The sequence below is a fragment of the Cricetulus griseus genome, chromosome 3 (genome assembly GCF_003668045.3).
Source record: "Cricetulus griseus strain 17A/GY chromosome 3, alternate assembly CriGri-PICRH-1.0, whole genome shotgun sequence".
NCBI lineage: Eukaryota > Metazoa > Chordata > Mammalia > Rodentia > Cricetidae > Cricetulus > Cricetulus griseus.
The window spans coordinates 13733849-13759694 of NC_048596.1; the positions used below are offsets into that span (position 1 = coordinate 13733849).

Below are 25846 nucleotides of genomic sequence, written 5' to 3' on the forward strand. Positions count from 1 at the left end.
CCAGGCATTCTAGATGTTAACCCAAATGGTGCTCTCAAACAAGGGAAGGCAGTAGTCCCCGAGCCTTGACTTGACTGATGACAGAATTGGACTATGCACTGGCAAAGACTGACGTTGTGTGTGTCTCATTGTGTTTGGTCCATAGGATGGTATGATATACTCATTCATCGTCAAAGATTCAAAGTACCATGTGAAGAATTTTCTTGAGGTTGATGGTCCAGTGACACATTTGGTGTTTTCCCCTAGTTACAAAATGTTGCTGATTCAAACAGACAAGGTACATTAGACAGTGATTCTTGATGAGGTCTTCAGACACTGTCAGTGTATGGTGGGATGTGTCGTGTGATGGTTCTCTTCTCAGCAAACTCTATTGCAAATGGAAAGCACGCTGTGAACAAAGACTCCAATAAAAAAAATAGATGTTGGTAGGGCAGTGGTGATGCACGCCTTTAATCTCAGCACTTAGGAGGATCTGTCTGAGTTCGAGGCCAGCCTGGTCTACAGAGTGAGCTCCAGGACAGCCAGGCCTACACAGAGAAGCCCTGTATTGAACCTGCCCCCCCCAAAAAAGTTTGATTATGTATACACACCAATAGAGGAAAAAGAAAATTTGAATCTAGGGTCCCACATGCTCCCCCTTCTCTCCAGACCCCCAGTCTCCCAGCCCCCTGGTCCCCTAACTTCTCCACCCCCTCCCCTTGCCTTCCATGTCTCTGGGCTGTTTTCCCTTTGCCACCTCCATCTCCTTGCAGACTTTTTCCCTTCTGGTATCTAGTGCCTTCTACTACTCCTGCTTATATTTCTATCCTATTGGCAACGTTAGAAGAAAGTTCCCAACTAGAAAATAAAAAAATGTCCTTAAATATAGATGTGTTGGTCAACCATTTTCCTGTACAGGGAGAGCCTCAAGCTCAATTGAGGCAGGGTTTTTAAGGAGGAAAGGATGGGGGCATAGGGGAATTCCAAATTCAGATGGAGGTTAAACTCCTGATTGGGTATGAGTGAGATAACTCAAGTCTTATCAAACAGAGATTGGTAATGGTATTGCTGCAAGGAGATTGGCAACCTATATACTAGTTAGGTAAGCTATTCTAAATATTCTGGAGCATCTAGTACTTGTTTGTCTCAATTCTGATTGGTCCCCCTCAGGGTACAGTCTGTGGTTTTCCCTGGTTATTGTAAGGGTGAGGCCTAGTCCCAGTATTGTTAGCCTGCAGCCTGTCATGGCTGCACTCACGTTAAGTTAGGTCTCTTCGAAAGCAGCTCACAAACATTATGTAACCCAAGTCCCAGAGCATTAGATCTCTCTTTTGACCTCCCTGAGTACTAGGCACCCATGTGGCACACAGACATATACACAGGCAAAACACCCATGCACATAAATAAAAAATAAAGGTTAAAAAGTGAAGTGAACATACCTGACAAAAGGCTTGACATGGAAGGTGGATGAAGAGATAATTGAGAATGTTGCCTAGACTATGTGAATTACACAGTGAAAACACAGTGTGTGTGGTTGGAGGCATGCAGACAGAGGTGATACTTCAGGAGATGCTGGCGTGGCTTTCCACAGCTAATTAGAGAGAGGAGTTCACAGATGTAAGAGTCACAGGGAACCTCAAGGGGGGAACAAAATGACATCCACACTTACAATTCCCAAGACAAACCATTTGGAAAACAAAAACAAAAGCTTTCTAAAAATTAAATGAGTCCAGGAGGAAAATTCAACTATGTTTCCAGACACTCTAAAACCAAGAGTGCACCAGCAGCAGGCTGTTACTAGAGAAAACTCTTAAAAATGTACTTCATGAGAACAAAGGGGAAAAGATCTCAAGTAGAAGGTCAAAAAAAATCAAACAAGTAAAACCCAGTTACTCACTGTAACAGCACATCTAAAATATCAAGGTCCAGTAAGATGACAGCAAAAGGGTAAACATGGACCATTCAAACACCACTAGAAAAGATCTAGTGATGTTCTGTTGACATTAGATGAGTAATTCCTCATGGTGAAAGTCAAACAGAAGGTAAAATCCCTTACTTTCAAATGATAGTCTATGAAATGTATCAGATCATATGAACATGTAAAACACATAGGTGCCTAACAATATAGCCACAAATATATATATATATATATATATATATATATATATATATATATATATATTAAAGGAACAATGAGGGAAAGCCAAGCAGGTGATTTTAAAGAGGCTTCCCTACACATGTGATGGAATGAACCATGTATTCTCTACCATGTATGATGGAATGAACAACATATATTTAGTGTAGCAGCAGATACAGACAGAGCACTCACAGGCCCTGGTGGTTTCTCATTCTGAGTAAAGGCCCCAAAAACCAAGCTTTAAATGACCCTTCACAACACAGATTCTGTACCTCATCCCTGACCCCATCTCCCATATCTGTCTCTTGCTGTCTTTATTGAGGCATTGAGCCATTCACTCATATAAATTAATAAATAAGATTTTCATATTTTAAGTTCCTCAAGGACCTTGTTTAAGTCCGTGATTTCCCATCACCTACTCCCAAATAGTGTGTTGCACACAGTGCCTATTAAATGTGTAGTTGTTGAATTAATGACATGCAGTAATTGTATGTTTTCTTTTCTTTGTGTGGCTTTTTCAGGGGTCTGTTTATATATACACTTATGGTGCAGAGCCACCGCTAGATAAAGTCCTAGAATCCTGTGATGGGAAAGTCCAGGCCATGGACTTCATCACACCTGGAAGCAAACATTTCCTGGTAAGAGACGGTCTACCGGGACACTGTAGGATAGAAGTTGTTGTGTTTCAAGGTTTAAATTCCTATCCTCATGTAACTAAGTGTCTTTAGACCAACTCTTCTAAAGGCAAAGTTTTTCAAAACCCACATTCAAGGAAAGAGATATCCTGAAAGGCCTATATCAAAGAAATTAGATTGATAATAACAGTCCAAAAGGGGAAGTCCTGGGACCAGATAGTTATCTGCTAAACATTTAAGGGAAAAAACAATACCAGCTCTCCACAATACCATTTAAAAGTTACAAGCAGAAGCAATTCTTCCCAACTTTCTCCAAAGATTTCTCTTGACACCTAAGCCAGAGAAAACACAAGAAGAGTAAACCACGGGTGACTCTCTCCTGAGAACAGAGACACAAATTCTCCATTAAGTACTAGCAATGCATAAGAACAATTGCATACCTCAGGGTGATTTGTTTCAGGTGTGCAACACTGAAATACTGATGCACATCATATAATCAATTAATGTAATCCATCACAGCACAGCTAATCATCACAGGCTAAAGAAGAAAAACCATGTCACTGTATCAGCCAGTGAAGCAATCACCAACATCTGTTACCTGCTTACAATAACAATATTTCAAAAATAAATAGAATAGAGCTGCTCACTGTGGTATGCCTAATTCCAAATCAATATCACACTCAAAGTCTGAGCTTATACAGTAAGATCTTTAAAAAGAGTAAAAGGTATACAGACTGGAAAGAAATAAAACCACCTCTGTTCTCAGGTGATGCGATTGCCACTACAGAAAATCACAAGCAATTGGCACACACCCCTGGTACTGAGTGATCACAGCAAGGCTGCAGAAGAAACAGATAACACAAAAAGAGATAAATTGCTTTCATACAGACCAAACAAACAATGAACAATTAAAATTTGAAATTAAAAATACAATACTGTTTATGTCAGTACCAATAAAATAAATTAGGTATACATCTAGCAAAAGATAGGTACGATCTATATGAGAAAAGCCACAAAGCCCTGACAAAAGAACCAAAATGAGCTGGGCAGTGGTGGCGCACGCCTTTAATCCCAGCACTCGGGAGGCAGGGGCAGTCAGATCTCTGTGAGTTCAAGACCAGCCTGGTCTATAAGAGCTAGTTCCAGGACAGCCTCCAAAGCTACAGAGAAAACCTGTCTCAGGAAAACAAACAAATAAAAAACAAAAAACGATTATCTTAGTCTATGGAGGCTTGTCACCCTGACATGGATAAGAAGTTTTGATTTTGTTAGCATGTCACTTCTTAAGTTGAGCTATATAGTTAGTATAATTCTAGTCAGAATACTAATAAGTTATTTTGTAAAAATTGATTGCTTGTAAAATTTACATAGCAATACAAAAAATCAATAAACTATTGAAGGAGGCATCAGTGCAATACTGAGAAATAAATACAGTTAGGACTGATTCTAAAATAGTAAGACTGGTGTTGGTGAAAGAATAAAATAATAGATAAATGTAATACAAAACAGAGGCCCCAAATGAAGTCACATGAATATGATCAATTCATTTTTTTTTGCCACTGACTGTAGAATTATGCAGTGAGAGCTCAGCTGACAAATGGCACAGCTTACCCAGTGGGATCACACATTCCACTGGAGGAGGCCCATACACAGGGCGGTGGGAGTATTTCCTTTATGAACAGTCACTGCCCTTACTGCAAATTCCCTGTGAAGCCATAGCACCACCTTTCTATGGTGGGATTCATCCCCAAACTCCAGCAACGTATCCATTATTTACTGGGCACATTTTCCCTTATGCATTGGAGTATTGGATGACTCCTCCACAGCATTGCCTGATTCTGGCAAGAAAGTAATCACAGCCAATAATACCCTTACTCTCTCAACCAGGTCTTCATATAAACTTAGAAGTCTGACCCCCTGCAGTTATCTTCCTTGGCAGGCAGTTGGTCAGTGTTAGTTTTCAGGCGAAGAGACCTCAATTGAGACAGTCACAGATGCCCAAGGACAAGAGTTACTGCATGTCTGAAGTTGCTAAGCCATAGCTCTCAAATGCTGTTCCAGGGTTACCTCACATTAATCTTAAAGCATGCCTATTCTTCACTTGCCATCTGCTACCAAAAGATCTGTGTCTTAAAGTTGTCATTGGGCACTGTGTCCTCCCCTGTCTGGTCATGGTCTTGCTCCTATGGCCTTGGGACCTTATGCTGCCATGCCTATAGCTCTGCCTTCATCACTTAGCTTAGAAATGTGCTCCTGACCAATGAAAAACTAACTCTAAATTCTTATCCTTTGCTCCAAACATCTTGGGGAAGAGTTTTGGGATGAGTAGACTAGAGATGTAATGGCTGGAGGGAGAGGCTGGCAGAAATGACCAGAAATATAGAAGAATAAGAATGCAAGATAAACAAGTATGAAAGAAGAAGAGGAAGAGGAGGAGGAGGAGGACACAGTTATTAGAGTAGAAACAGAGCAATAAAGAGCACATGAACAGAAAGAACGTGGCATGAGAAGATTCTTTTCCATAGCCCTCAGACTTAGATCCTATACTTATTGTGGTCTCTCTTTTTGAACCCTGAGCAAAAGCTTTGTGGCTGGACCATAAAGTTTTTGATAATTTTTGAGAAAGGGTCTTGCTGAGTTTCCCAGGCTGGCCTTGAACTTAGAATACTCATACCTCCACTCCCCAGTTTCCTGGGATTATAGTTAAGTGTCAGCACCATGCCTAATAAAAGTAACTGACACTTGACAAAGTGGCCAAGACAATTCAGTAAAAATATTACGTACGATCTTTTCAACAAAGATGATGAAACAACTCATTTCTGCTTACATATGACCTCTAATGCACCCGCCATGGTAGACACACACACGCACACACACACACACACACACACACACACACACACACACACACACAAATAAGTACAATTTTAAATATTTTGAACCCAGATGCAAATCTTATACTTTCCAAAAGAATCAAAATCAACTGTAGACAAATGTAAAGGCAAAATTATAAAATGATTAAAAGATGATGAAAAAATCTGAGTTACCTTGGGTTTGGTGGTAAATGCTTTTGCTACAAGTACAGACTATGGAGGGAAAAATTGGGAGGTTACCCTTTACTGGATCATCTGCTCTGTGAAAGGCCTCCAAAGTAGAAAGCCCTAGGCACAGCCTCTGCTAAGGGATGGGAAAACGTAGCTGACAAAGGACCAGGGTCTCAGATCTGCAGAGATCATTTTGGATTCAACTTGTGCAGCCACTTTGGAAATCAATATGGCAGTTCCTCAGAGAATTGGGAATCAATCTACCTCAAGCCCCAGCTATACCACTCTTGGTATACCAAAAGATGCTCAATCATACCATAAGTAAAATTGCTGAATTATGTCCATAGCAGCATTATTCATAATAGCCATAACCTGGAAACAACCTAGATGGCCCTCAATCAAAGAATGGATAAAGAAAATGTGGTACATTTGCACAATGGAGTATTACTCAGCCACTGAAAACAAGGACACCAGGAAATTTGAAGGCAAATGGATGGGGAAAAAAAGATCCTGAGTGAGGTAACCCAGAAAGACAAACATGATATGTACTCATTCATAAGTGGATATTAGCTGCAAAATGAAAGATAATTATAGTACAATCCACAGACCTGGAAAGGCTAAATAACAAAGAGGCTCAAGGAAGGATGCGTGGATCTCCCTGGGAAGGGGAAATAAAATAGGTTTTCTGGGTGACTGGGGCAGGTGGGAACATGAAGCATAAGATGTGGGGCAGAAGGAATTCAGCATAATTCAGTACTGGAGAGGGGAGCCATTTTGGAGTTCAATAGAAATTTAGTGCCAGGGAAACTCCCAGGAATCTACCAGGATGACCCAGCTAAGATTCCCAGCAACAGGGGCTGTGTAACCTGAAATGACCATCTCCTATAATCAGGCAAGGCTTCCAGTGGAGGGATTGGGCACCAACCCAGCCACATAACCTTCACCCTACAATCTTTTCTGGCTACAAGATATGCTGGGTTAATGGTGGCACAGAAATTGTGGAAGTGACCAGTTACAGTCCAGCCTGAAACGCAAGCCACAAGAGTGAGCCTACCCCTGACACTACCTGGCGCGCCAGGACCCAGAAGCTGGAAGACCTAGAGACCTAGGACAGAACCAAATAGGACTGGCAAAAAAAAAAAAAGCCAATGAACTGATTCCTAATGATATTCTGCTAAACTCATAGATTGGTACCTAGTCAAATTGTCAGCAGAGAGGCTTCACCCAGAAACTCATGTGCAGATCCACAGCCAAACATTAGGTGGAGCTCCGGGAATACTACTGAAATAGAGGGGAAAGCTTGTAGAAGCCAGAGGGGTCAAGGGTATCACAAGAAGACCCACAGAGACAACCAACCTGGGCTCATAGTGGCTCACATAAACACCCGGGAGCCTGCATGGGACTGATCTAGGCCATCTGCATATATGTTACAATTGTGTAGTGTGGTCTTCTTGAGGGACTCCTAACAGTGGGAGCAGGGGCTGTCTCTGACTCTTGCTGGCTTTCGGGGCCTGTTGCCTTGCCTAGCCTTAGTATGAGGGGAGGTGCTTGGTCTTACTAAAACCTGATCTGCCATGTTTTGCTGATATCCATGGGAGGCCTGCCCTTTTCTGAATAGAAACAGAGGAGGGGGATGGTGGGGGACATAGCAAGGTCAGGTGAGGGACTAGGAGGGGAAAGTTAGGATGTAAAATAGATAAAAGAAAGTAAACAACTTTGCTCAGAAATGGGCAAAGAAGGGAGTATGAGTAGACTCCACACTCAAGAAGACATATGGATGGAAAGTAAGTGTATGAAAAGATGCTGAAAACATCATCCTTAGGAAATTGTGTGTTTGGGCAATGAGATGCTACCACCTGCTAGAATGTCTGAAATCTAAAATGCTGGCGATGACAGAGGTTGCTGCAGAGCTGCTGGAGCGCTTGTTCATTGTGCATAGGTACAGCCAATTTGGAAGATGGTTTGTCTGTTTCTTTCAATACTAGACAGGTGATGTAAGCTCTGGTGCTTATACTTCTTAGTATTTATCCAAATGGGCTGAAAACAATGCCATCCAAAAATGAGCTGCATGAGAATGTTTACAGCAGCAGTGTTCATAATGGCCCAAACTTGGAAAACAGCTGAGGTGCCCATCCACCCGTGAATGGAGACACTGTGGGGCAGTCATACAATATGCTGTTGCTTAGTAATAAGAAGAAATAAAGCTGTCAAGCCACCAAAAGACTTGGATAAGTGAAAGAAGCCATCCGGGAGAGCCTTGGTGCTGTAAGACTCTAACATGATGTTCTGGAAAAAGCAAAGCCATGGAGACAACGAAAACCATCAGTGGTTGTTAGGGGTGTGGGGAGAGAGGCCTGAACAGACAGGAGGAGACGTTTCAAGGCACAGAAACTGTCCTTTGTATGTGCAGTGCTGGTGAATGCTTGCCATTACACTCATCCAAACTCTCAGAATGAGCAACACAAAGATTGAAGGAGCCCTGATGTAAACTACAGACAGTAGTCAGTAGCTCTCAGTGTGCCTGTATGCTGCAGCCCATGCTCCACTCTGATGCAAGCTGTTAACAACAGGAACCTGGGGGGTGGAGAGGGGCGTCCACCAAACTTGCTGCTCAAAACTTCTGTAGTCCTAAAAAGCACTCGTTCTAAAACTAAAAGAATTTTAAAAGAACAATATAGAATTTCCTGTTTCTAGGCTTAATCATTATCATCAGGCAAGGGGCCCGTTGAGTTTCCAGAGCATTTTTATTTGAAGTGTGATTGTGGGGGGGAAATGTTTATTTTACTTTATTTTTATTTTTATGTGTGTGGGTGTTTTACCTGCACGTATGATTGTGCACACATATGTGTCTGGTGCTTGCAAAGGCCAAAGGAGGACATTAGATCCCTTGGAACTGGAGTTGCAGAGGGTTGTAAACTACCATGTGGGTGTTGGGAACCAAGCCTTGCTCCTCAGGAAGAGCCGTCAGTTTTCTTAACCACTAAGCCACATTTTCTACTCTCTTATTTCACCTTTCTTAACCTACTTGTGTTATTGAAATTGTATTAAAGATAGCTTGTTTGGGCCTGCCTGTGTTCTTATGGCCCTGGGCTAGCTGAAGACATCCACAGGCCCACCTGGTGCAAAAGGTGTTGGGCAAGTAGACACCATTTGATGAGCAAATAGATGGTGAAGAATGGGAAAGAGAAGCCGGCCAGTCCATGTGTTGTGGAAAGAGACAGAACTGAAGCAGCAAAGGTGTTAAGGAACAGGCTGATATTGGTGGCCTGCTTGCCTCCCGGGATCATGGTGACATCTGGGCCCAGGCTGCTGCTGAGGGCTACATCTGGATCCATGTCCCCATGTCAGCCAGGTCTGTGTTGCTATCTGTGACTCCTGTTACCACAGGGGGCCAAGAACCATGAGTGTTGAAATCCAAGGGCTGTGCTGAGCTGGCATCTCCCTTCCCCGGCTCTGGAGCCCTGGCCCTGCCCCTGGGGGAGATCTGACCCCACACTGGAGAAGGCCTCACCCCTTTCCATGGGCATGGGAGAGCTGGCCCCAATGCCATGGGTGTAGAAGAACTGGCCTTACCCCTCACCTGAGGGGAGTGGTCCCAGCAACCCAGACCGGCCAAATCAGCCACCACCCAGACCCACATCCAGAGCTTTGAGCTGGCCCACCTCAACATCTACCCAGTCTATGACCTGCTTGAGTTCATGAAGGGACAGTCCTGTAGGGCTATAGGCAAAGATCTCCACGACTTGGGGCAACAGCGGGATATCTGAGAGAAGTTATGGTAAGGGAGAACAGTATAGATGATGTACAAGAAGTCAGAGGCCTTGAACCAGACCAACAACTCATCGCGATGGACATTTGCAAGTAAAGCTGAGTGGACTAAAGGGTTTGCTACATGGCACAGCTTCCAGTGCCACCAAGACAAACAGGTGTTGTAGAGGCAGGAAGGATGGAGGAGTGACATGGGTTTTGTTGTTTTTCTGTTCTGTTCTGTTCTGTTTGGTTTGGTTTGGTTTTAATTAATATTTTTTTAAATTTTATTTTGGGGGTATGCTACAGGGTGAGGAGTGGATATGAGGAGACTAAAAAATGGGCAAGTGCGGGGTGCATGATGGAAAATTCTTAAAGAATCAAAATTATGTTAAGAAGGATAACTTGTTTTATTTCTTACATTTTTATTATTATGGTGTGGGTGTGTGTGCACGCATGCACGTGTGTGCATGCGCATGTGTGTATGTGTGTGTGTGTGCATGTGTGTGTGCGCGTGCGTGCGTGCGTGCGTGCGTGCGTGCGTGCGTGTGTGTGTGTGTGTGTGTGTGGTGTGCGTGTGTGTGTGTGTGTGTGTGTGTGTGTGTGTGTGTGTGTGTGTGTGTGTGTGTGGTGTGTGTGTGGTGTGTGTGTGGTGTGTGTGTGTGTTTGTGCACATGCATACCCTCACATGAGGGGGTCAGAGGACAATTTGTGGGAGTTGGTTCTCTCCATCCCCCATGTGGGTCCCTGGTTCAAATTCAGGTCATCAGGCTTCACAGCAAGTGTCTTTACCCACTGAATATATCTTTACTTTGTAGCCCTGGCTGGTGGGGAACTCATTGTATACTCCAGGCTGGCCTCAGACTCACAGAAATCCACCTCCTTTTGCCTCCCAAGTGCTGAAGATAATCGTTCTAAAAACACAAAAGGAGCCCGGGTATAATAGTTTGTGCCTGTAACCCTAGCATGTGGGAGGAGACACGGGGATGGATGTAGGTGGAGTTTTTTGTCCCACCAGCCCACTCCCAAATAACCACACAGAGACCTAATACTAATCAAAAGGGTTCAGCCAATAGCTTAGACTAGTTTTTAGCTAGCTCTTATAACTTAAATTGACCCATTTATATTAACTTCAGTGCTCCCAGAGGCTTGTTTACCTCATGTGTGTAGTCCCCATCCTCCTCCATCTGCATCTCATGGTGTCTCTTTATGACTCCTGAGACTCCGCCCCTCTTCTCCACAGTGTTCTCTTAGTTTGGCTCTTCTACCTAACCTTATCCTGTCTCACCATAGGCCAGTCAGCTTCCTTATTAAACGAATCACAGTGACATATATTCACATAGTAGAAAGGAATATTTTACAGGGGGATCGGGAGTTCAAGCCTCACTTGGGTTATTTATGAAGCCTTGTTTTGAAAGGACCAGCTTCCCATTTTGGCAGCCATAACAGCCGAATACGTGCTTGTCTGACCTTGCCTTGGTCACTAGGAGGTCAAATGCCTGACTCATGGCAAGGAACCAATCAGAAGTTAGCTGGTGGTGCTATGCTTTACGGCTCTGGATGTGCTTTTCAGACAAGTGCACAGCAATGACACGCAGAGCATAGCAACCATCCTGGGAGGGCCTATGGCCCATAACTACCAGTTGACCAATCAACACAGGGCAAACCCTCCAAGCCTGGAGGCACACCAATCCTGAGCCTGTGCGTACCCCTAAACACTCCCCTTACACTGCCCTGTAAGATCTCTATGCAGACGCTTCAAGCTGTCCTTCCTAGCCATCTGCCATGGCGGGTGGATGAAAGACCCGAGCTAATGTGGGGTTAGCTCGTTAAACAACTATAATAAAGCCTCATGCAGTTTGCATAAAGCTTTCGACTCCGCCTGGTGATTGGGGCGACTGAGGTCCTGGGCTGAGATCCTAGAGGCCTGAGCTTCTGGGGGTCTTTCAGTTTCAGGGAGACTGAGAAAGGGGGGAAGAGAGAGAAGAAAACAGGATAAAGAAATGGTAATAGTTAGCACTTCTTCAGAAAATAAGAATTTAGGTTGAGTTTATAAATTATTAATAACATACACAAACAGTGAAGCTTTTAGCTGACGTCCCAAGTTAACATCCTAGATGATCAGCATGTGCTCCCACAGCAGAGTCTGATGGTCCATTCAGTGTTACCTTTCCTTCTCTTACAGACGCTCACAAATTCAGGGGAAATTGCTGCCTTGTGGATAGAGGATTGCACTTGTACTAGCAAGATTTATCTGGGAACTCCAGTAAGTGTACCCGATAAAATCAGTTGAAAATACTCATTGCAACTCCACTCACATTTCTGTTTCCCATCTCATCGGTCTGTGGAAATCCTCGGTACCATGTTGTTTCACCCACACAGAGTTCGAGTTTAAGAAGCCCTGATTTAATTACACCCAGCTGGCACAGTGCCAACCTCACATCACAGTGGTGGAGAAGGGAACCATCCTGGAGGAGGAGGAGGAGGAGGAGGAGGACACAACAGAAGTCCCCCCTAGCTGAAGCTCTGGGGGAGAGTCTTCTGAGGGAGTAGTCCCTGTGAAATCAACATGAGCTCAGCCCTGAAAATGGGCCACATGAATCCCACAGAGCCCCAGCAACGATGGGAGATGATTTCTCAGTGGATATTGCAGTAGAAATAGAAGGGCTGTCTGCCATTCACCCATGATGCGTTCCTCAACATGCCATCACCTCTGCACAATTCACAGTACATTTTGCATAAAATAATGTAAAAAAAATGTAAGGACCCAATTAATAATAATAGTGTTAGATTTTTCCCATTGCCTCTCAGAAGGTAGGGAAATTCCAGTCCTCCTCTCCTAAAAAATTGAAAATGTCAATTATAAAAGATATCGGTCAATTATATAAGACATGATACTAAGGATCATGCCATATACTGTTACAAGTTGCAAAAAAAAAAAATGATACCACCCCTCCCAGAAATGTAGCAATAAAAAATCTTGTCTACAAAGCCACGGAATATAGAACACTACATAATCTGTGTGACAAAGGCTTGTATGTATCAATTTCTACAAGAACATCTAGAACTAGAGACTTCCACATCCATCTCTGCAGACAAGAGGTGAGTATGTAACAGTCCCCCCAGGAGGCTGTGTAACCAGGATTCACCCTGCTCCTCTTGAACCAGGCCACCGTCAGAAGGTCTTAGCCAGCCTGCACTGAACTCCAAGCCAGGCTTGATACATAGCCACAGACCAACCTCTGCTTGGGAACCATGGGTCTTTCTTTATGTTAGATCCCACTGCACTACAGAGATACGATCATTGGACAGACCCAGTGATGCTGAGGCCAAATATTTCTGCCTCTCCCACAGCTGTTTCTCTGTGAACACTTTAGGCTGTGGTTCTCAAGGAGCCCAGCCCAGCACCACCACAGCTAGATGCCTGTAATGGGGAAACTTCCCCTGTCACCTGTGAGAGGACATGAGTCCCTTGGTATTGCTATTGCTATTTAGAGTAGCTCACTATAGCTCTAGAATAGAGGAGAATTTCAGTTGATAATTTGAGGATGACTCTCTCTGTCTCTGTCTGTCTGTCTGTCTGTCTGTCTCTCTCTCTGTCTGTCTGTCTGTCTCTCTCTCTCTCTCTCTCCAGAAGTCCTGTAAAGGCTTTCCATTAATATGTAGTAACAAAAGCCCACTGAAGGGAGCCAGGTACAGGCACGTGCTGGGGGAAGGGAGGAAGGCATGGAACTAAGATGCCTGCTGTGTGACATAAGGTCCAGGATCTCCAGCACGTATGTAAATACTGTACAGGTGTGATGATCACCTGTGCTCCTAATGTGTGGGAGGCAGAAACAGGCCTCCATGAAGTAAGCTGGCTGGATGGATTAGCTGGATCAGCAAGTTCTGTGTTCAAGCAAGGGACCCTGCCTCGGTATATAAGGTGGAGAGAAATCAAGGAAGATAGTTGATGATTAAGTTTGTCCTATAATTGCATAATTGCATACATTCACACATATATGTGTACACTCACACATGCACGCACACTGCACTCCCAAACTCAGGAAAAAAAAAAAAAGCCCACTTGGCTAGAAGAATGCTCTGTTCTGAGAGTTCTGCATCCTTTTGCATATGAGACTTAGAATCGTAAACAGACACCATGTTTTCTTGACAGATTACAGCTTAGTTTTCTTCAATACCTCTTTAGATTCTGTCATTTTAGTTTTAGCATAAAATACCAAATAGATACTCCTGTGGTTGCCTATGCAATTGGTCTGATTCAGGAATGTTGACTTTCCGAAAAGAAATATGTACCATAACAAGTTTGTAGGCTTTTCAAAAATTCTAAGCATTTGAGGTGGGGTGGGGGTTGGGCAGAAGATGAAATAGCGTGCCTGGAGCATGCTAAATGCAAGCCTGACAGACCCCAACTACATGCCCAGCCCAGTAGGTTTCCTGTATGTGCAGCAGGCCTCATTCTCTGGGGCTTCTGTTAAACAGGCAACTGCCCTAGCGTGCTGCCCTTCCTCCTCGTCGGCTGCTGTGGGGACAGTGGATGGCTACCTATACTTCCTGGACACCCGTGATGTGGAGTCCCTCCGGGTGATTACCAAGTCCTTCCTCTCTGAGTCACCAGTGAAGATCTTGGTGTAAGTATCTCCTACTCTGGCCACACTGTCATCAGGTCTATCGATAGGGGGCTCCAGAGAAGCAGCCTTGATTTTTCAGTTCTGCAATTTTAATTATTTTGAACACTCACTCGGTTCAGCATTCAAAAAGTACAAAGGAGCATACAGTAGAAAGTCTCTCACACATAGCCCCCTCCCAGGAGCAGCCTATTACCTATTTCCAATGTCACTTTTCAAAGACATTTTTAATCCATAAATAAACAAAAAGACCAGTACTTCTGTTCACTTACATGATCTTCAAATAATGAGAGAGGCTGGGGTGTGTGCTCTTGTGTGAGGTGAGTGAATGTGTGCAAGGCATTTCCTCGGATGCCAGCCACCTTGTTTTTGCAGGGATGGGATCTCTCACTGGCCTGGAACTCACTGATTGGGCTATGGTAGGTGGGTTGGCCAGTGAGACCCAGAGATCTTGTCTCCACCTCTTCAGCCCTGAGATCATGTACAGAAGCCATTGTGGCTTTTTTTCAGGCAAGTTCTGGGGTTCAGACTCTGGTCCTCATGCTTGCAGGAGGAGCACTTTATCAACTGAGCTGTCTCCCAGCCCCTCTGGAGAATGTTCAACAGCCACAGGCTGAATGGAGGCATGGAACTCTATTGTACACGCTCCATCGTTTTTCTCAAACAGTGGTATAACGATGGACATTTAAATCATTTCAAATCCTTTGAAGCAATAGTCTCAAAGACATTTCTACTAGTTTTCAACATTATGGAAAGTAATAAGTTTGGTGATAACGGTTTCGTACTTTGTTTTCATTTGCCACCTATGCTTGCTCCATTTTCCTAGTCCCCTTTTTGCTGCCCCTCAGGGTCCATTTTCTGCTCTAATGTTTCATTAGCTTCTATTTTTCCTCCCCTCTCTAAGATCTCTCTACTCTCTTATGGCCCCTTCTAGTATCACACACACACACACACACACACACACACACACACACACACACACACACCTGAAATCTGCTTGTAGTATTTTTCTGGCCTGTTAAGTTTAATATAACAGTTGCCAGTTCCACCCATTTTCTTAAAGATGTCCTGATTTCATTTTTCTTTACAATTATTTTTTCTACTTTTCCTTTATTGAAAATCACTATTTTCATACAATATATTCTGATTTTGGTTTCCCCACTCCAATTTCTCTGAGAGCCTCCGCACTTCCCCCCCCATCAAAGTTCACCCCTTTTCTGACTCTTGCTAGAAAACAAACAGCCATCTAAAGAATAATAATAAAAATAAAACAGAAACAAATCAGAATAGGATAGAACAAAAACTAGAAGAAAGGGAGTCAAGGAAAAAGCACAAGAAAAGCATATAGACAGAGAGACACAAATTCACACACACATAGAGGAATCCTATAAAAACACAGACAAGGAAACCATAATATATATGCAAAGTACCTATAATGTAAATAAAATGATTTAAAAAATAAATGCCCTGACTGCACATTGAGACAAAGAACCTCCAAAATTACCACTGGATTTTTTTTTTAAATATTTTCTATATAATGCTGGGCATGAGGCCTACCCTTAACAGTGGTTTTTATCACCAGTGAAGCTGTTGGAGAAAGCTAGTTATCCATTTCTGAGTAGTTGTCAATTGGAGATAGCTTCCATCGCTCCTGGGTTAGGGAGGGGACACATGTCCACTTCTCCTGTCAGCACTGCGACCCTATGTGGCACAGACGCCCGTGCAGGTCCTGTGCATGGTGCCAGTCCCTGTGAGTTCCTGTATGTGTCCTGCCCACTGCGTTTAGAAGGCCTTGTTTCCTCTGTGTCCCCCACCCTCTCTGGCTTTGACCATTCTTCCGCTTCCTCTTCCACAGGGTTCCTTGAGCCCTAAGGGGAAGGACTTTATTCCATTAAGGACGGAGTGTCCCAAGGTCTCTCACTCTCTGCACACTGTCAAGTTGTGGGTCTCTGTGTTTGTTCCCATCTTCTTCAGGAGGAAGCTTCTTTGATGGTAACTAGGCAAGGCACTGATATCTGAGTATTGCAGCATGTCACTAGGAGACATTATTATTATTATTATTATTATTATTATTATTATTATTATAATATTTAAATTAGAAACAAGCTTGTTTTGCATGTTAATCCCAGTTCCCTCTCCCTCCCCTGCTCCCTGCCCCCCACTAACACCCTATTTTACTCCATTTCTTGCTAGGGATAAACACTGGTCTACTATCCCAGCCCCAGAGATTGCCCAGGCCTCCTCATTGACACCCACGTTCAGGGGGTCTGGATCAGTCCTGTGCTCGTTTCCCAGCTATCAGTCTGGGGTCCATGAGCTCCCCCTTTTTCAGGTCAGCTGTTTCTGGGGTTTCTCCAGCCTGGTCTTGACCCCTTTGCTCATCACTTCTCCCTCTCTGCACCTGGATTCCAGGAGTTCAGCTCAGTGTTTAGCTGTGGGTGTCTGCCTCTGCTTCCATCAGCTACTGGATGAAGGCTCTAGGATGGCATATAAAGTAGTCATCAATCTCATTATAGGGGAAGGGCTTTTAAGGTAGCCTCTCCACTATTGCTTAGGTTCTTAGTTGGAGTCATCCTTATAGATCTCTGGACTTCACCCGACTCAACCTTCCTGCTCCCTCATGTCCTCCTCTCCCCTCCTCTTCTCCCCTTCTCTTTCTCCTAGCTCCCTCTCCCCTCCTCCCCATTCTCCCAATTTGCTCAGGAGATCTTATCCCTTTCCCCTTCTCTGGGGGACCATGTATGTCTCTCTTAGGGTCCTCATTGTTTCCTAGCTTCACTGGTGGTGTGGATTGTAGACTGGTAATCCTTTGCTCTATGTCTAAAATCCACATATGAATGAGTACATACCATGTTTGTCTTTTTGTGATTGGGTTACCTCACTCTGGATGGTTTCTTCTAGTTCTATCCATTTGCCTGCGAATTTCAAGATTCCATTGTCCACCCCCATACCACCACCACCCCCCATCCACCCCCCACCCCAGCTGACTACTACTCCATTGTGTAAATGTACCACATTGTATCTAGCCAGTCTTCAGTTGAGGGGGGCATCTAGGTTGCTTCCAGGTTCTGGCTATTACAAATAATGCTGCTATGAACATGGTTGATCACATGTCCTTGTGATGTGAACATCACCTTTTAGGTATATGCCTAAGAGTGGAATTGCTGGATCTTGTGGTAGACTGATTCCCATTTTCCTGAGGAATCCTAGGAGTCATTTTCTGGGTACGTTCCTTTAGCAGAACAGTAGTGTTAAGGTTTCCCTTAGGTCTCTGACTTATCTTGTTTCAAGTTTTTGGCCAGGGATGGATTCCATCTCATGGATGGGCCTTAAATGCAGTCACATACTGGTCAGTTACTCCCACAAGCTTTTTGCCACTATTGACCAGCACATCTTGCAGGCAGGTCGGTACTGTAGAGTTAAGGGTTTGTAGCTAAGTTGGTGTTTACCTTCCGGTGCTGTGAACACTAGTCAGGAGGGGTGAAGGCTCTATATAGGCACTAGCTTGACGTCTCCATGTTCAAGGTGTTGAATAGAGAATGTCTTCAGCAATAGGGCTTTGCTGTCAGTTTGTGAAGAGCAACAAATAGCCTGGGCAACAGCTTGAGTTGCTTGCGGTTCCCAGGAGGTCCCTTTGGCCAACAACTTGATTAGAATGTAAACCATTCCCAGTACTGGAAGTTGCGTTTGGTGACAAGAGATATCCAGTTGGGGCTCTGTCTCCTACATTATTTGCCAATTTCATTTAGGTTGTCTTCATATTTGTATGTATTTTAGGAAGCCTCTGCTGTATTAGGTTTTCTATGACTCCCCGCAAGGGCCCTTGTTTAGCAATCCTTCCCCACATTTCCTCTTTCCCTTCCTTTTCCCTCCCTCTCCTTATTGGATCCTCCTGTTCCAGGCTCCCCTCTCATCTACCCATAACTATCTATCCTATTTTCCCCTCCTAAGGGGATCCGTGCATCTCCCCTAGTCCCTTACCCAATACCTAACCTCTGTGGCTATACAGATTGTAGCTTACTTATTGAAGACTTAACAGTTAGCATCCACATGTAAGTGAATGCATACTGTATTTGTCTTTCTGGGGCTGGATTACCTCACTAAAGATAATTTTTTCCTAGCTCATTTGTCTGTGAACTTCATGATTTGTTTATTTTTCACAGCTGAGTCATATTCCATTGTGTAGATGTGCCATGTTTTCTTTATCCATTCATCCATTGATGGGCATCTAGGCTGTTTCCAATTTCTGACTATTATGAACACAGCGTCAATGAGCATGGATGAGCCAGTGTCTCTGTTGTAGGATGAAGTGTCCTTTGTGTGTATGCTCAAGAGCCAAGAGTGATATAACTGGATCTTGAGGTAGATCTATTCTCAGTTTCCTGAGGAACCACCACACTGATCTCCATAGTGGTTCTACAAGTTTGCACTCCCACCAGCAATGGACGAGGGTTCTCCTTACTCTACATCTTCACCAGCCTGAGGAGTTATTTATTTGGTTTTGGGGTTTTTTATTTTTATTTTTATTTTGCAGGAGAGGGGTGGGGCAAGAAATGGTTTATTTCATCTTAAAGATTAGAGTTTATCATGAAGGGAAGTCAGGGCAGGAACTTGGCACTAGGAGCTGAAACAGAGGCAGAGGAGAAATGCTATTTTCAGGCTTGCTCAGTCACCTTTCTTATACAGCCTTGAACCGTGTGCCCAGTGATAACACCACCCACAGTGGGTTTCACCCTTTCACATAAGTCATTAATCAAGAAAACGCCCCCCCACAGACTTGTCTACAGGCCAGTGGGATGCTGTCGTTTTCTTCATTGAAGCTCTGTCTTCCCAGATGAGTTAACCAAACAAACAAAAACCCAACCAGCAGAGTTACTTCCAGGACTATGGATGAGGGCCTCTTCTAGGAAGCAGAAATGATTCAAAGACAACTGCATCACCAAAGCTCGCAAGAGCTGGAAACCTGGAGCACACTGCACAGCTTGTAGGACACTCAAGGGTGAAGAGTGTCCTTTGCGGGTGGCTCGGTAGGTCTGAGCTCTTCCAGGCAGTGTACCTGGCCACTGTGTCTTCCAAGCACCTCAGCTGCTCTGTTTCCTTCAGGCTGCTGGTGATGGGCTGAGCCTCCTGGGGGGTCAGTCTCAGCAGGACTCACTGCTCCTGTGTGCTTTGGAAGGGAGGGACAAGTGAACCTGGTCAGTTTCAGGGACTTCTGAAGCTGTTTTGAGTTGCTTACTACCTGAGCCTAACAAATTTTGCTGCAATATAGAAAGTTTCAACCTCCCTTAGAATACCCTGTTTCACCTTCCTGGAAACATCCAGTCTAAAATGTGGTGTTCCCCTTCCACTCCCAAGGTTTTCACAAGTTTCCCTTCAAGATGGAAGATGTTCATCTCCAGGGGAAAAAAAAAAGCTACACAAGACTACATCGTATATTGTTTCAACTTTTAGGTTTTTGAGAAACCTCCGTACTTATTCCCATGGCAGCTACACAGTTTAGAGCCCCACCCCCAACAAATAAGGGTTCCTCCTTCCCTGCATCTATGCTTGCATTTGTTGTCATTTGTTTCCGTGATGCTGGCCATACCAATCGGGATGAGGCAGAGTCTCAGAGAAGTCTTCATTGCCTTTCCCTGATGTCTACAAACGTGGAATACTTTTTCAAACATGAATTGGAAAATGACTATTTGTATCCAGGGATCTTTCATGTTTTTATATGAATCTTAAGATGATTTTTTTCTAGTTCTGTGGAGAAAAATCGCAGAGATTTTGATGAGGATTGTGTCACAGCTGAAGACCACTTTTGGTGATGGAGACATGGTCACACACTAATCCTGCCAATGCACAAACACAGAATTCCATCTTCTAATGTCTTCAACTTCTTTCTCCAGAGTGTGCAAAGTCTTCAGGGCAGAGGTCTTTCACCTCCACGGTTATGTTTGTTCTTAGTTTTTCTTTTTCAAAAAATCTGTTATGAATGGGATATTTTTCCAAATTTCTTTTTCAGCACTCTTTTATGGTATACATAAAAGTTACTGGATTTTGTGTGCGGATTTTATATTGTTACTTAGCTAGAAGTGTTACCTAATCAAAGAGTTTTCTGGTAGAGTCCATAGGGACTTTCAAGGATAGTATCATGTGACTTGCATAATAGGATATTTTGGTTTCTTCGTTTCCTGTTTGTATCCATTTTATTTCATTCTCTTGTTTTACTGTCCTAATGACTTTGGGCGTTGCATTAAATAGAGTGGACGGAGTTGGCATCCTTTTTGCTTTCCAAGTATTAGTAGAAACGCTCAATGTTCTCCAAATATTAGAATTTGGACTATGGATCTGTTATATGTAGTCATTATTTATACACAGATATGTTCCTTGAGTTCCATGGATTGTTTTTTTTTTTTAAGAACTTTTATTATGAAGGGACATTGAACTTCATCAAAGCCTTTTCTGTGTCCATTGAGATGATGAGGTGATTTCTACTCTTGAATCTATTTGTGTGTTATTTTGCAGATGTTGAATATACCTTGTATCTCTGCGATTATTCCAACTTATTCATGCTGTCTAAACTGTCCATGCTGATCTCTGTGGGCTCCAGCACAGAGGAAGCTGGAGTGACTTCCCTCTTGGTTTCCTGCTCTTCTGCATTATGTCTTCTTGTGTGGCCACCGTTTCCCAGACCTTTTTTCCCCGCTGATTCATATTCTACACTTTTCTATTTGAAGGAACTCGTGGAAATCTTTCACTGTCTTCCTCCCCTTTGTTCATGTGGCTGTTGTAAGGTACTGAAATGTCACACTCATCACCATGAGACATCTTCCTGTCTTTTCCTGAGCGTTTTTTTGGTTGGCTGGATGCTGGGTTTTTTCCTTTTTCTTTTTTTTTTTCTAAGGATTGAACCCCAAGCCTCATGGATGCTAGTCAAGCCCCCTACCATTGAGCGACATTTCTGGCCCTCCTGAGTCTTCTTGATTATATATTTGTATGTTAAATTGGAGGTAGCATTGGCTCAGAGGGGAATGACTACCTCAGCATATAGATGTAGATTTTTTAAATCATTTTTTATTTGAATTAGAAACAAGATTGTTTTACATGACAAGCCCAGTTCCCTTCTCCCTCCCATTAGATGTAGATTTTTATGAGGTCAGAGAATATTTTAAAGTCACAAACCCTATTGGTGGGGACGGAACCTAATTGTAGATGGGCTGCCTTGCATGCATAAGACAGTTCCACTCCAGCACCACAAAATAAAGGAACACATAGGTAAATGCCACTCTCTGCAAGTATAGCTGCTTTTGAATGTGTTTCTGTGGCTAGACATCCTGCAAGCTCACTTAGCACCAAGCTGATGAAACAAACATAATCTGGACATTTGATTTCTTCTCTCCTAGTTATGACCAGCGAGGAATTTTCCTGTTAGCCGGTACAGTGGAGGGAAACATCTTTGTTATCGATGCCAGACCCTCAAAATCCTTTCAGGTTTTCGGATACACCGGTATGCTACAACATATTTGTTTGTTTAAAATTTGGATCACTTTATGACAAAGAATTTAAGTTAAGATTTTGCATTATCATAAAAACATTTTTTAAAGATTTATTTATTATGTGTACATTGTTTGGTCTGCATGTATGACTGCAGGCCCGAAGAGGGCACCAAATGTCATTACAGATGGTCATGAGCCACCATGTGGTTGTTGGGAATTGAACTCAGGACCTTTGGAAGAGCAGGCAGTGCTCTTAACCACTGAGCTATCTCTCCAGTCCTCATAAAAACAATTATATATATATACATAAATATATAATATTTTTCTGAAAAATAATACTTTAAATAGCAGTTAAATTCCCATATTATATTTAGAGAAATTTGGACTATTAGAGTTGTCTGATATAATTGATGCTAAGAAGTCTTCTATCAACTACTGAATGAATTAGTGAATTATCTAAACATTTTGATACTATAAGGAGAGGAAAAGCTAGGAATCCAACAGAAATCCTCCTCACCTCTCACTGAAACTAGACGCAGAGTCTGGAGCGGTGAAGAAAACACAGGATGTTCCAAGTAGTGAGGGGCCTGCACCAGCCTTCCCAGAAACAGCTCCAGGAAGACAAAATGGGTGAAAGTTCAGACAAGTGTGGGTTAGCCAGGCTCAGGAGTCCCCTGTGTGTTGCTCAGTCAGCAGGTGTTCCTAAGAGACAGACAGATGGGCCATGGAGGGAACGGGTGAGAAAACAGAGTCAGTACCTGCTAAGATGATGCCGTAAGCTTACAGAGATTGAAAGCTTGTGTGACAACTGTCAAGAGCAAGGAAAGCAGAAGGCATCAGAGAGAACACAAGGAGTCGGAAAGCAGTGATAGTGATGTGTTGTCTTAATGGGCTCAAAATCACAGATGGGACCCAAGATTGACCCTTGCATCCCAGCAATGCCAGGAAATGAAGGGAGAGGATGGAAATAAATAAGAAAAGATAAGAGAAAGACAAAGTAACACCCAGGATGGGGTCATTGCAACAGAATTTTCGGGGCTGTTCGAGGTCTTCCTGGTTATGGAAGGAGGAAGCCATGTTGTTGAGTGCCTTGCAAGAAGGAAGAAATTGGCTGTACTGTCCAGTGTTGGGTGAGAGGTAAGAAATTGGCTTGGCATAGGTCAGCGAGCAGGATTTCCCAAGGGCCAAACCCGTATCAGGTGAATTTCCATGACATATGTCAAGATGCCAAGAACGTGGGTGTGTGAGACTGCCCAGTGTAAGAACCCGGGAACTGGCTGGCACAGCTACTCAAAGAGCCAGGACATGACCACACAGGGGACAGACAAGACGGACAAAGATGGCAGACCCCAGAAGACACTCCTGTTGGGCACAAGCAGGACTAAACCCACCTGGCTGGAAAATACAATTTCAGACATCTCATCAGAAAAATACCTTCCCAGTCCATCAGAAATGTCCCATTGTAAAAATCAGTTAATAAAGTTTGCTACTAGGGGCTGAGTGAGGGATAGTGTGTCTATTTTGACACATGAAAAGACAACTTGGTGTGTGTGTGTGTGTGTGTGTGTGTGTGTGTGTGTGTGTGTGTGTGTGTACAAAATATTAACAAAAGACCATGTTGAGAATTAAGGGGAAGTAAAGTAGAACCTCTTGTATCTTAATTAGAATGACTCAGGATTCTTTAAACTCAACCGATGGCCCATTCCCTTTCAGAGACCAGCAAAGACATTCTGCAGATATCCACGGTGTCTCTCCCAATATCAGATGTGGTAGAAGTGCTGGTGTTGTCCCCACTTCCAGAAACAGGAAGAAGCAGGCTGAAATACTTCACCCTGCCCATCACGTTATCACAAGGTGACACAAAGCAGGCAGCCCGGCCCTTCTGCCTGGCCCAGATGAGCTGCTGTAGTTATTTTCTACTTTCTTTTGGTTTGGTATTCTTCTGACAAAGAGGTGGTGAAGTGGCTGCCCTCTGTGAGTCTTTAAACATGATCCCGGCACTCGGGAGGCAGAGGCAGATGAATCTCTGTGAGTTCGAGGCCAGCCTGGTCTACAAAGTGAATTCTAGGGCAGTCAGAGCTGTTACATGAAGAAACCCTATCTCAACTCCCCCAAAACAAACAATCAAAAAATGAATACTGGTGGGGGCTGTCACTAAGCAGTGTGAAATGTGGACTTTCCTCCATGCCTCGGAACTCAGGAATGTTTATTTGACTTTTTTTTTTTTAATAAAAGAAAAGAAACAAGCTCAGCTGCAATGTCAAGTAATTTTTGTGATGGCTCTTGTTCTGCCATTTTAAATACAGCTGATTTCAGATGTTTTACAGTGTAGCTACCTAGAATTATAAAACCAGCTCACTGGATTAAAAGACCTGAGGAAACAAATATTCTTTTTTGTCTCAGATGACAAATCTAGCTAGCTAGAAATTTTGCGAATATAGAATTACAGAAAATAAGAAAAACAACCTCAAAGTTCTTTTATGCTTTAACTAAGAATCTAAAAAACTAAGAAGCCAGCTCTTTAGAGGCAGGGCAAGGAAGATCTCTGTGAATTCCAAGACAGCCTGCTCTATATGCAAATTCTAGACCAACCAAAGTACATAGTAAGATGCTGCCTCAAATACTCAAATAAAAAAGGAAAGGAGGGAGGGAGGGAGGGGGAGGGAGGGAGGGAGGGAGGGAGGGAGAGAAAGATCAGGCCTGTAATCTCACCATGCAGGAGGCTGAGTCAGGAGGATTGTTTCAAGTGTGAGGCCAGTAACATCTTTATAAAAAAAAAAGTCAAGAAAAAAAAAAGAATCTTGGTATTATCATGTTTATTTTAATGTTAATCTTTAAGCTAGTTTATGAAATGAAAGGCTATGAAATATAGTTTCCTGACTATCAGTGTTAAGTATCTCTGGTTGAGGTAAATTGAACAGTTTTTTAAATCACCAAATAGCTTCTGTCCTATTAATCAACAGTTTACATTTTTATTTTGCATTTCATAACTGTGTCTACTGATTGCCCAAGTGAACTCTCGGGTGCATGTGGGCTTTGCTCTTTTCCTCATTTTAGTTTCTGATAACTTTTATGATGAACGAGGAAGACTGCATGATGAACTCATCCACAAGCTCCTGTATGAGGTGGAGCACTCTCTGTCCTCCGCTGTGCTGAGCTTTGAAAGCAACAAGATCTATGGTTTCTGCAGCCAGGTGCCATACATCTGTAGCTATCTGCTTCCTGAAGAGGTACGCCAGACTCCAGCAATCCAGACTGATTCTAACAATTAGACAAGATCCTCTTGGCTTCCTCAGCCGACTAATTCAACCAGCAAATGGCTTTATTATAGTAGCAGCGTCACCTTCAGTTAGACACACAGGAGTCATTGGTTTAATCCATCATGAATTCAACTGAGTGACCTCACACTTGGGGCACAGACTCATTCTAGACATATAAACATGCAGGTGATAGGGTGTTTGTTTATCGTCTTAAAAAAAAAAAAAAAAAACATCTGGCATTAGATCTGTTCCATAGAAGTCAGTGGCTATGAGGTAGATAATTTTCAGTAAAACTTTATACCCAGGCCCTAAGTAAAATCACACAAAATACTTAAACTATGTTTCTGTCATGTTGCTCCATCTCTCCAAATTTCTTCCATTCTGGGGCAAGCCCTGCTGCACACACCAGCCCAGTGTCTTGCTTGCAGCTTTTGGCCTTTCAGCATTCCACCGATGCCTGTCTTCAGGTGGATAGGAGGGGACTCGATCCCATGCTTCTCTAGCTTATTTTTACCTTCTCCCAGTTCTTCTCTCTCCATGTAACTGGTATTAGACACAGAAATTAAGAAAAAGAAGAGACTGTTTGCGGTAATGGAAGCTCGAGAAAACTGTTGTAGGGGAAGCAATATTTATGCTAGACTTTAAGGGATGAGTCAGATTTGAGGGATGAGACAGGGAAAAATAGCACGTGCACCCTGGGGACGGAGGGCAGAGGCAGGGAAGTGGACTAGGATTGGTGGGATGGAGTTGAGAAGGACACTTCAGACAAAAGGAAGGGTCACATCTGTGACGTGGAGAAGGGGATGCATGGGGCAGCAGTGAGGACATCGACGACTTGTATTTTGATTTGTGCATGATGGTATATAAAATGATGGCTGAAAACAAAGACCCTGGGTGTAGGCTTGGATCCTTAATGGCAGAATTACATATAAAGA

The 25846-nt window shown here is 43.3% G+C and overlaps 1 protein-coding gene across 1 annotated transcript in view; it reads left to right on the plus strand.

Annotated features, from left to right (window-relative positions):
* Positions 1 to 25846, plus strand: part of Cfap43 (cilia and flagella associated protein 43) — a 108002-nt gene that overhangs the window by 40904 nt on the left and 41252 nt on the right. The window contains exons 8-14 of the mRNA XM_027407056.2: positions 146 to 277; positions 2638 to 2754; positions 11728 to 11808; positions 14025 to 14173; positions 21559 to 21662; positions 23365 to 23505; positions 24709 to 24881. Coding sequence (XP_027262857.1) covers positions 146 to 277; positions 2638 to 2754; positions 11728 to 11808; positions 14025 to 14173; positions 21559 to 21662; positions 23365 to 23505; positions 24709 to 24881 — 897 coding nt within the window. The remainder of the gene's footprint in view (positions 1 to 145; positions 278 to 2637; positions 2755 to 11727; positions 11809 to 14024; positions 14174 to 21558; positions 21663 to 23364; positions 23506 to 24708; positions 24882 to 25846) is intronic.